This window comes from Cylas formicarius, unplaced genomic scaffold (genome assembly GCF_029955315.1).
Source record: "Cylas formicarius isolate icCylForm1 unplaced genomic scaffold, icCylForm1.1 PGA_scaffold_6__28_contigs__length_40554024, whole genome shotgun sequence".
NCBI classification, from domain to species: Eukaryota; Metazoa; Arthropoda; class Insecta; order Coleoptera; family Brentidae; genus Cylas; species Cylas formicarius.
Window position 1 is genome coordinate 30,975,832 of NW_026844347.1, and position 12,720 is coordinate 30,988,551.

General features: G+C 32.9%; 1 protein-coding gene across 6 annotated transcripts in view; it reads right to left on the bottom strand.

Annotated features, from left to right (window-relative positions):
* Window positions 1-12,720, bottom strand: part of LOC132704099 (sodium- and chloride-dependent GABA transporter 1-like) — a 28,369-nt gene that overhangs the window by 8,785 nt on the left and 6,864 nt on the right. For 4 of the 6 annotated variants that reach the window (XM_060673865.1, XM_060673864.1, XM_060673869.1 and 1 more), the window contains 5 exons: window positions 11,574-11,837; window positions 11,427-11,520; window positions 10,433-10,559; window positions 8,268-8,506; window positions 7,286-7,502 (listed from right to left, as the gene is read on the bottom strand). In XM_060673865.1, the coding sequence (XP_060529848.1) occupies window positions 7,286-7,502; window positions 8,268-8,506; window positions 10,433-10,559; window positions 11,427-11,520; window positions 11,574-11,837 (941 nt within the window). Of the gene's footprint in view, window positions 1-7,285; window positions 7,503-8,267; window positions 8,507-10,432; window positions 10,560-11,426; window positions 11,521-11,573; window positions 11,838-11,891; window positions 11,926-12,353; window positions 12,471-12,522; window positions 12,678-12,720 lie in introns of those variants that run through there. The other 2 variants (XM_060673868.1, XM_060673866.1) reach the window with 2 other exon arrangements.

Below are 12,720 nucleotides of genomic sequence, written 5' to 3' on the forward strand. Positions count from 1 at the left end.
AACTGCAAACTATGCATGAAAGCTTTGTGCGGGTACTGATAAATTTAATTCGGAGGGTACCCGTTATCATTTTAATTTTTGACAAGGACGATGTTACAGTTTACGTGTTATACCTTTAGTTGTATTATTTTACTTGTACAATGGCAAGTACAATAACTGGAATACATTAATAAGACTTAGTCTGAGGACAGAGCAACAACTAAAAATGTGGACCAAGCGAGAACTTGCATTTATTCTTTTCCATGCATTTTTAGAGAAAAGAGATTTATATATTATATTTCATGTCTTTATGTATTTTTTTTTGTTTTTGCATATCTATGCATTGTTCTTATAATTAAGAAGAGGGTGTAAGGCAGTTGTAAAGTCGTGGAAACGAACGAAATGCCAGCTGCAATTGTCAATCTAAGAACCTAAAACGATCATGGCGGTATCTTCAAATGGCAAATAAAAAAAAACATGCTGCAAAACGTATTAACTTAAACAACATGCAAGAGAATTGCTAAATCCAAACAAACACGGCTATGTACGATACACTACAAATTCAGTTTTTTCGCTAATTCTTTGAATATTGACGCAGTTATAAGAACCATACACACAGTTAATAATTGAGAAGATCCTTACAAACCAAAATGGCAGCCTTACTACACTGACAAGGAAATCCATGCATAAGCGGCACAGGATTGTCTTAGGGAAGTTTCTGGTTTTCAATTTACTTGCTGCAAAGACAATGCCAAAGTTCTAGTTATTTTACTTAACGATGGACTTAGTTTTTCAATAAACTGAAATTTGAAGTAATTTTGGGAGGTAGATTGTTCAGCGTTTACTGGGTTGGTTGGTATGTAGCCTAGTTGTATGCCCTGTCCTCAAAACTATTCTGTATCCCAATTTTTTGGCTTCGTTTAGTTAGCAGTACCGCTTTACTCTCCTTTGATACTTACTTGGGGTCACCGTAGCAGTAGTGCGCGTAGTGTTATTTTAAACGCAATGAGAGCGTAGTATGAGAGTATTTGAAGAACAAACTTGGTTAAAATAATACAAGTTTGTGGATATATAGTGAGCGTGTTGCGAGTGCTCCTTAAATTTTTGTGCCGGAAAGTATCAAGAGAAAAGAATCATGAAACAGCTATATATAGTGTGTCGATTGAAAAATCGACAAAGCACATACATAATATATTTAATTGTTGCTTTTAATCTTAAAAATGATCAATTGCACTGAAAAACGTTCAAGATATGAACCGGTTGCTTCAGATCAAACCAATTAAATATGATAAATGTACTTTTCGCCAAGTTATGAACTGTAATAATCTCAATATTCTATTTTTTCGAAAATAATCCTGCATAGAAAAATAGGGGTGGTGCAACAGAAAAAAATGTGATCGAAGCCCCAAACGTTGCACTTAACTATTTAATGCCTACACGACGGATAATGTGTCGATTGATCCGCTGGAAATTTGCCAGCTAGGTATAATACTTATCGATCGCGAAGAGGCGTCGGCTATATATAGCACAATATCTATAAATTAACACCTTATCAATTGAGAGATCAACAATTTACTTATATTAGGTAAATGGTCTCGTTATTGATATTTGGCTTTTAAGTTAAGTTCCGTCATTTTATATTTGTGTGTATAGATTTGTCACTCGTTCCGGTGGCAGAAGCTGTTTAAGGGGTTTATGATTTTACTAGTTTACAATTAAAAAATTCGATAACCAGGAAACGACCATAATACAAATATTTTGTCAATAACTTTAAAATGAAAGAAGATATCGAACTTCGACTTTTACAGTTTTGCCTATAAATTTTTCACATCAAAGCTATTAGGTTTTATTTAAATTTGCGTGATATTTGACACTCTTGAGATAAGAAGATACTGTGACAAATTCAAAATCAAAATAATAAAATTTAAAAAGAATTCAATAATTTTCTCATGTAGTCACTGTAGTCATATATCTTACCCATTAGCCCGGTCACTATTGGGTAACAGTGTCGTGAAAACTTCTACTCATCTTCTAACCAGCAACACACCTTTAGGCGCAGACGAATAAGAGTATTCAAACCACTCGTCTATGGGCGAGCCAAGATATAAATGGAAATGTCTTAATGCATGTCTACGAAGGCATATTCGCGATTTTCATTATTTTGGTTAGTTGTCTTATTGTTTTTAAATATGTTCCATTCATAGCGAAAGGAAGCTACAAATAGGCAACGAGAACATTCAAAATCGAAGAATACCTAATTTTTGATTTGCAATCAATCTATAGTATTTCTCGAAAAACTTCGTTGACAAAGGAAACGTTTTTACAGTTGTTAACTAATCTTTTGACTAGGTGTAACTGGTACATATATTAAAGAGAGCGAGAATATAGAACAAGCCGGAAAGCCTAGAACAGAGATAAAATTGGTGGGAATATAACTAACGAAGACTAAAACTTTAAAAGAGTGACAGAATTCAAATATCTCGGAACAATCATCCTAGGATCCTAGGAAATAAATGGGAAGCCAATGTCTCTAAGCCCTTCAAGATCGAAAGAAGTCGCCAGGTTAACCAAGATCAACCCATATGTGACGGTGATACGAGTGAAACGAAGAAATCTTAAAGCCGATACGCGATAAGGCTACCGAAACATGGAGGATGAGAACCAACAAAGAATTGGAAGAGCTTTTTGGAGTCACTAACATAATCAAGGAAATAAAATCCAGAAAACTCCAATGGATCGACCACGTGAGAAGACTTCCAGACAACAGATTATCAGGGCTTGTATGAAAGAAAGCACCAACTAGAAAGAGATATCTGGAATGACTTCCACTTCGATGGCAAGCTAACATAGCAAAAGAGTCTATGGTCATTAATAAAGGAGGTCTCGATGGGCAGTGGAAATGCCCATGGGTCGTCAAGTCGGCTAAAACCCACCCAGGGTTGCAACGCCATGGAGCAAGCAAAAAAAAATTACACTTTTTGTGAAAAAGTTGGAAAGGTCCACAAATCGGGCCGCGTTTCCCAGTTTTTTAACATATTGCGTTGCTGTAGCCAGCTGTAGCTATTTTATGAAATTTGTTATTTATTCTAAAATGAAAACAATAGAATAGCAGATGCCGTCTAAACTGCAGCAAGGAATAACTTTTAAAGAAGATGGTTACAACTAACGGTTGACTCAGGCTATAGGAAGGCCTTACCAATAAAATAAAAAAAATTGTAGGTGAAAAAACACAAAACGTGGAAAAATGAAAATTAAAGCAAACTCAAACTTTACAAAGAATAAACTCATTACAGTTAACATCTAATAAGTAATAGTAAAATTGTTAAAAGAAATAAAAACTTTATAAGTTAAAGTAATTCATGATGAAATAAAAATTAAATATTGTAAAATTTCCTCCAGATTTCCATACAAACAAAATAGACCACAAAATACCAAAGAAGTTCCTCCAGATTTCCATACAAACAAAATAGACCACAAAATACCAAAGAAGTTCCTTGGTATCGATCTGATGATTTACAGACTCCCCATCTGTTCCAAATTATTAACCAAAAAATGAAAGCATAATGAGAAAGGATCTGAAAATAGAATGTGACTAACCAAGGGTGAGGCTCGAAGTTAGACAGTCAAAATTAGGCAACAACTTGGATGTCCCAATCCATCTGCCGATCAGTTTATATGGCGAATTGATGACACTGGCGGACAGTAATTTGAAGACCCCTGATCTGGGGTAACCACGCGATGCTCGTTCATGCTGACACAGTTGGGCTGTACAGCTAACAATTATTATTGGTGGCTCGACTCTCGTAAAGGCAAATTGGATACATTTCCAATCTACGAAGCCGGTTTGAAGGCGCCCGAGCGTGCCGTTGTATCGATAAATCGCGAGGGCGTTCATTAAAAATAAAATCGGAAATATCGCAAAACTCCGACGCCTCCCGATCGACATCAATTTTTCATGTGACATAAGGAATTCGATAGAAAAACAAGGTGCCTGATTGATAAGTCGCCCGACTTTACTGGCACAAAAAACAACGAAAATCGTGTTACATTCATAAAAAATGTAGCAGGATGCGAGGGGAAAATCGTTTGTGAAAAATATGTTACGTAGTGCGGGCTACAGGGTCCGTTAATGAAGAGAAAATTTGAAGGTCGAAGTTTTTTCCGACGATATCACCACTTTCATAAAATCATATTATTTTTTCTCTTTTGGCACATTAAGATTTCAGCTTTCTGCCCAATTTAACTTCTTAAAAAAACCTTTTTATTTCTTATTTTACTGGAGTTTTAAATTATATGCTATTTAAACTTGACTTTTCGAATAATAATAAATTAAGAAATAAAAATAACTAAGTTTTCACTTATAATTTCCTTGGAGCTTGATTTATTTCCAATGAGTCAATTGTAGTTAAATCCAATCTTATCATGCAGGTAAAACCAAAATATTGTGCAATTCCATATATATCGGAAGAAAAGGAAAATGGTTTAATTATTTTACGTTTAGTGTTGTTCTGCAAAATATATTTTTATTTTTGACAATACTAAATAGTTTTATAAAGAAACTTCCACAGACTACTGTAATACTTTTTACAAAATTTCTTTATTCCTTCTGTGTTGCCTTTTTCCTGTGTCGAATTTGCTAATGTTTCGCTAAACATTCTGTTGGCTTATTCAGAACTTGACTGAAATTGGCTCGAATTTTACTCTGCAGCTGCTTATATATTGTTTAAGGGGGGCGGAGCTAAACGAGGGACATAAATATCGTCTCGGATGACTGATTCCCATATTGTACACTGACCTTTTTGTTACGTTGTAGAGACCATAACGTTATACCCGATTTTCTTAAAATATCCCATCACGTCAAAACCTCATCCGCTTATAAAATTCTTCGAAAATCTAGTTTCGCTTTACTTCGAGAAAGAATTCATCATACCCGTAATGAAATAGACTAAATCGTTAAGGCTCTTGTGTCTCTACATCTTGAAATGGCTTTCATCTTGTCCCCATCCGGTGGTCATGAACACAAATGAATATTAGGAAAAGATTCAAGATATTCTTACGGACGGATCATATCGTCAACTTAAAAAAGATCCTACGTCATCTATGGATCACAACTTTAAATCAATTGTTAAGATTTCTTCTCTTCTCCGTGCAAAAATCTATCGCCCCTCATGATTCTAAAATTCCTTCCTCGTCTCTATGGACTCCCAATGATTTACAAACCAGGATTATTTTATTATTATTATTGAGTTGGAAACTAATAATAACCTTCCATTCTTAGACATTCTCATCAATGAAAAATCACACCTAACATTGGGTCATTGTGTTCACAGAAAACCTACGCACACAGACGTACTGAATCCAAAAGTTTTGTAAGAAGTAATACTAAATAGTTCAATTAATTTTAGCAACTATCTAAAATCATTGGTATTTAATTGGGATAACCATGCAGCGGTAGTGGAAACAGTGAAAGTCAGTTTAAGGACTGTCCAGCAATTTATATATAAAAAATCAAAGTATTATGCTAAAAATACTAAAAACTGTAAACGAAAAAATTGTTATAGAAAAAACAAAGAAAACTCTCGTCGTCCCTTTTAGAATCGTCGTCTTCTAAGTTGTCCTCGAAGGGAACAATGATCATCAATGCTACTTCAACATCCAGTACTTGTCGATCCTGCCAGTCCCTTATTATTTTTTCTGGTATGTTCCATGAATTTATTGCAGTACTAGTGGTGCCTAGTGTGATGCAAAGCATTTTACCAAACTATTTGAACTTGCACTCATTTAAAACCATCACCAGCATGTTTGTCGTAATATGATGTAGAGCCTGATGACCATGTATACACAACATTTCATCTTAAACGTTGATAGAATCAATTTCAACAAATTTCGTAAGAATGACAGACTGCTTTGTCAAATACAATTAAATCAAAAAATATTTCACAGTTCATATTATCAGAATAGTCCAAATTTTTGTTGTGGAAGAAAAAAATTATCTTGCACCTGCAATAAATCCTGTTGAATGCCCAGCATGCAAAATAATAAAATCGTTTAAAATTATAAGATTTTTATTTTCATATTTTGTTTAGAGGGTACAATTAAACAAGATGAAAGAAAAACAAAAGTGAAACTTTATTGTTATCCGACCTGCATGATAAGACCGGTTTTGGCTATACTTACTATACCATACACCTGTCAGCAAAATTATCAATCACTAATTTTTTTTTTGAGCTTTGAGGGTTGGACTGGAGATAATTTTCAAAATATCCGGAACCGGCAAAAAGAAAAATCATATAGAAATGGGTTGGTGGATATTTGGTTATTGTTCAGGTGGAATATGTTAAAAAGAATTCTCAAAGTCAAAATTACACTTTTTAGTATTAATGTTACAATGCTAGATATCCAACCACAGCACAAAATAAGAAGGAAAACGATCTTAGATTATATAATATAACCTCCCCATTTTAAAAAATAGTAATGCCAGATCCACTTTTTATAATTTGAATTTGAATAACAAATAATTACCAAAAGTAATAACAATTAAAACCTCTAAAATTGATTTTTTTTACTTTTTTACTTCTTCGAACTATACCATCTATTCTGACACAATACCGTGAATTTATTTTACTTATTCCTAGTATGAAAGATTATCGTTTTTAGCTTTATTCAAAGGACTCCTATCTTATAAGTGGTGAGATAGATAAAAGGCAGGTATTTTGTTATAAAATGATGGCACAAAAATGAAAACCCGACGTCCTACATTCTAAAATCAGTCAATAAAGTGGTAATTTAGTTGGAATGAAAATGTGGTAGCATGGTTTTTAAAAGTTTGTTCTCGTGAGGAAATTGGTACTTTTCTGTGCACACAAATAAAAGCCTAAGGTGAAATTAGTCCTCTTGTTTCCTAATAGATTATTACTGTTATTATTATTAATTAATTAATTACAAATTCGCTTCAGATGAATGAATATCCTTCTATTTTTAGAAAAATACCACACTCATGCATTTTATTTGTTTGCAATATCATTCTTGTATATATTTTTCTAATGAACCTTATTAATAATATTGTTATTACTACTCCTTCACCATTATTCTATTTAAAAATGTACCTAATAATAATAGGCAGAAAGAGCAAACATAAAAAAGATTATGGAAGAAATAAAATTCACCGTAGAGAAATAAGAACAGATTTTATATATAACGCTGTGGGTCATATTTCATAATTGAACATTTTAAATTTTTGAATTCTTCTTCTAATAAAATACAACCGCAGCAAATTCTCGAAGGAAAAAGTTGAAAAATCTCTTACCACCAGCATGATGAAAAACGTCGCTGCCCAGAACGGCGATCCGGGTAATTTAAGGACTACTTCCGGGTAGGTTAAAAAAACAAGCCCGGGGCCACTCTTAACCACATCTCCCACATCCGAGTGTTGCTCGTGTGCTAAATGGCCAAGGATGGAGAATGTAACTATTCCGGCAAGGACCGATGTTAACGTGTTGATGATGCAGGTAATTATCGCGTCTCTAAAACATTTTCAGAAAAAAAAATAATATTTTTATGAGGCTTCCGTACCTAAGTAGGTAATAAATCACAGATTTCAATTTAATGTATCTGTTATATAGAAAAACAAACAGGACAATTAAACGAAACACATTTTGATTATAACCAGGATGTCTCCAAAATGTGCGAAAAAAAATGTTAACCCAAATTCTGGACGAAATACGACAATCTAAGCAAGTGGGCACTATATGGAAACTTTTTTATTCTTCACATACAAAAGGTTATATTTTGGTGTAAGACTTGAAATAGAACCATCACATACAAAATTTGTATACGTAGCTATAGTTGTACATATTTCAGGTTTCAGACCATGGAGAACTTTTTATAAAGAATAAATAAGCTAAGTTTCCCATATGGTGCCGACTTAATTGCACACCCTATCTTTATTTATTTGATTCTAATTCTTATTCTTCTTTTTTACTATTGGATAAATGATAATTTTAATCCGTTGAAATAATATGTCAGCATTATTTAAATTTTTGTTGCCCTTATTTCTCTTTTGTAACTAATTTGAAATAATCCTAGGGACTTCATAAGCTATTAGACAGTCGCCGAGTCAGTTTGCATATTAAATTCTTGATTTAAATTTGTAACAGCTGCCCTGTGTTATTAAATATACGCTTGCTTGACTAGTGTTGGTAAATTTTGCTGCTTTTATGCAATTCATTAGTTTCATTGCAAAAATGTGGTAAAAATTGATTAAGGTGTCGATTCAAATCCGCACTCACTTATACGAATTGTGATGGAATTTATTGTAAGATCCAAGAGCAGGCAATGCGCCGCATCCGATGCTGTAAGCAAAGAATATTTGCGATGCCCCGTCCATCCACGGCCCTGGAGTTGATAAAACCTCCCAACGGGGCGTTACGTAATAAAGCAGACCATCGCCTGCGCCCTCAAGAGTCACAGCCCGCACGAGCATGATGAGCAATATTACGTAGGGGAATAGCGCAGAGAACCAAATTACCTAGAACGCGTTAAATATCATTTTCTATCTGAGGAGACTGCTTTCGCTGCAAAATGGCACACAAATAATTTATTAATTAGTCTACAAATTGCATTTCTCATTACGTTATCAGTTTTAATAAGTTAAATTACAAGTCATACTTCACCAGAAATATAACAAAGCCGCAAATCATAATTAATTAATCAGTGCCCTACTCGCTGTGAAAATATTTTTGAAAAGAAAACTTCTATGGTGCAACCTGATCTTTTCACAAAATTTTCCAAAAAAAAAACGAACCAAAAAGAATTGTTACAACTTCACATAGAGTATAAAAAAACATGTCAGAGAATATTTAAAATTTTGAGTGAACCTCCACTTTTTTGCTAAAGGACAACTGTACAGAGTACAAAGACGTTTATTTTGCAGCTCTTAAATATATTCGTATTGTTGGATGACTTTTAAAAAACATTTATCGACAAAAAAATCCAATCCATTGTGTGATTGCTTTCCATTGCATTCTTATAATTTATTTTATCTTTTTCTCGAACTCGTCATTTGTATAATGAGCATTTGTGTTTAACTTCGAACGCGCTCATTGCATTGCTTTTATTTCTGTTCGAGCCAGCATCAATTATTATATAAATCGATTTCGAATTTAAAACAAAGCTAATGCAGTTTTCGAAACGAATTACTGAGTATATTTACTATTAATTATTTCCTCTGCCGGCTAAATGATAAAAAATCGTAAATCTAACATTGAAGAGGAGACAATACGAAACCAAATAATATAAATTATTGTTATTTGATTTATTGTATTCACTCCTAAAACAATATTTATTATTCCCTTTCAAAATTCTCATAATTATTAATTGAAATTTGGAGCAAACAAAATTATATTCAATCATCATCAATCACATAGACCCAAAATATTTATATGTACGTAAAAAGGTATTAGATATGCTTTGAAACCCAGCTAAGTGTACAATGATTTGTTTGAAAAAAAAAGATCAGAGTCTTTTCGTGTGAAATAATAATTTCTAGGAGATTCGGGAAAAATTTCACTATTTCTTCTTGGAAGATTTAAGCAGGTTTTTAAAAGCTCGATTGCACTACTAGGAATAATTAAAAACTTTTCATTTTTTGAGAGAATTTTACAAAAATCGATACTTTAGACAGCTTAGTCAAAAACTGATCTGAGCTTATAGGCAAGCTCAGAGACAAGCTCAACACACTGGCATAAGATCCTCCCATATCCCTTTAAATCCCAACTTATAAATACAGTATCTAAAAAATAGGTCAATGTCAATGTTGATTTTTAAAATGCATATTAATTAACAACTTCTTTTATTAGAATAATTGTAACACAAATTTTCATTTCCAATAAGATTTTTCAAGCATTCGTTGCATGTTATGTATTTTTATTAAACTAAACAAAAGTTAAAATGGTATAAATTTGTGTTTTTTCTTTCAAAAAATCTGCTAATCATTAAAAAATTGTAACACATAAAAATAAAAAAAAAAAAATATGGTAAAAGAATCTTGAAAGTAAAATTTGGTGAGACGTAAATATTAAACAAACATTTTTTTAATTACTATTTGCAGGTTTTTGCTAAAAAATAGACAGGATCTGTGTCTAGATAAGGATGCACTAGAATTTAAGAAGATATCTCGAAATATACCGGAGATATTAATAAATATACATTTGACATTTGACATCCTGTATATTGTAAACAAAGCTTTCAAATTTAAAATGGCAAAAGAAAAGGCTTATTATGTTATGTAACATTCTGAGTAAAGCTATTAAAAATGTTAAACGCAACAATCACATTTCATATAGTTAAATATGATATAGTTATATATAATATAGTTATTGCCAAAATATTCAAGTTTTTTGACGTAAACTTTTGATAAGCACACTGTACCATTCTGGCGGACATTATTACGTACCTTTCCACTCTGGTGCAATCCTTTTCGTACAACAAAGTAAACCAGCAACCATCCGATGAGCAGACATACGAAAAGTCCCCATTGTATATCCAGGGGATTTGGATTTGTCATTCCGAGCACTTTTCGCCTATAAATTTTGTAAATTTCAAATCACGCCATATTCATCTGTGGAACATTTCATAAGTAAGATATTTTATTTCAACTGTTCCCATTAACAGACAGTTTTTAAAGTAGGTAAATTAATACGATTCTCACACAAAAAAATGCTTTTTCTAAATCCCGTCCACTTATCGTGCAGGGAGTACCGTGGTTATAACTTATTAGTATTATTAAAGGTATTTTGTGAAAATACAATGGAAATATATTTGTTTTTCTTTTTTTAAACAAAAAGTTTTGCCAACTTTACGTCGTGATGAAATTTTCTTAGTTTTCCTCTAACGTATTTTAGTGTTAAGAAAGATCCCTGGATCCCACTATAAATAAAAAACAGTTAATGAGTATAATGAGTCACGAATCGTGCACCTTATTGAACCGAGTATTTTCAATTTTACCATATTCTAAAACTTTTGACTGGTTTAGTTAGTCACGCTCACATTTTTAAACAAAACTGAAGCTATATCTAAATTTTAAAATTCTTCAAAAGGTTAAAAAAAAACGTATTTAATTACAGCATGTTTATAATATCATTTAAAAACCATGATTATTCAGGTATAAATTGACATTTGTTTTCACCATCAAAGTCCGAATCGACCTATCCGAGATACTATCAAATTATTAGAACCAGCATAACGAGCTAATTACAATTTATTTTTAAAATTACCATATTTGAATAGAAATTCAGCTGCAAGGGTGAGTTCTTAGTCTGTAGAAATCTTTTGCTATCTGGCAAATTTCAACGCCATTTTTTCCTTATCCTTATCATTATACTTGTACATTGTACATTAAATTAAAATAAATATTCAGTCCGTTTAGGTACAATTTGGTGTAAACTTACTCGAAAAATTCTTCGACTGGGGACGAACTCTTATTCACTTTTTCGCTGATATTGTGAAGACTTGAATAACACTGTTCGGTATTCCACCAGTTTTCTGGAAACAAAAAACTTTTCAGGCTCAACGTATCAGCTGAAAAAAATCCTCACCGCATCCTGCCCACGGAAGTTTTGGTAACGCAGAAAACGTGCTGATTATATAAAACAATGTCCACGCAATAATAATACAATAATACACGTCCAGGAGGAACACTATTGTCATGGTTGCGAATCCGACACCCTTCAAAATGGGACACAGTTGACCCACGAACGTCATCCCACCTGATCCCAAGTACTGTCCGATCGCGACTTCTTGAAAGAACAACGGAATTCCGCAGAATATCATCGATATCGAATAAGTTATTAAAAAGGCTCCTGAAAGGAATATACACAAAATGACGTTTCGAAATGGAGAAGTTTGGAGGTTACCAAATTTCATAAAGAAGTACACAGTGGTTGCCAAACTTTAAACCACATTTCACTTTTCTACAGAAACGCGGTGTATAATTCATATATTTAATTGAAACTTTAATTGATTACTGATATCTAAATAATAAATCTTCCAAAATAAAATCTTCCGTGTTTCCATTTCCCGTACTAAGCAACCATTTTTTTTTTCAAAGAAACTTCCACAGGCTACTGTAATATTTTTTACAAAACTTCTGGATTCTTCCGGCGTCGGTTTTTGCTGAGTCGAACTTTTCGCCAATAATCCTGTTGGCTTCTTCAGAGCTTGACTGAAACTGCGTCAGCAAGTTCGACTCAGAAAAAACCGAAGCACGAAGAGTCCAGACGTTTTGGAAAAAGTAACCATAAATATTTTAGTAAAACTTATATCCAAACAGAGCTTAAATTATGCAAATAGAATGAAAGGGTTATTTTTCTCCTCACTTGTTTGAAATATTCAATTATGTGGAAACTGTCACTTTAAGATTCATTAGCCATGGTCGCGAGCCACCTCGAACGTTTCCGATACTTTAGTCACGCTCACTGATCGGTAACTTTTAGCTACGGAAGAGTTAAGGTCACGTCACACTTCACTTAATGAATGTATTCGTACCTTCTTGCAAGAATCCAAACATTTATATTTTTACTTAATAATAGTTAATAGTTTGATTTATTAAGCTACTGGGAATAAATACAAAAAAAAGTAAATAAAGAAAGTGTGCGAACATAAATGAACTAAAATCAAACTTTATAAACGAAACTTATACTTGTTACTATCACCATTAGAATGTAAAACTTAAGAAAGCTGTAT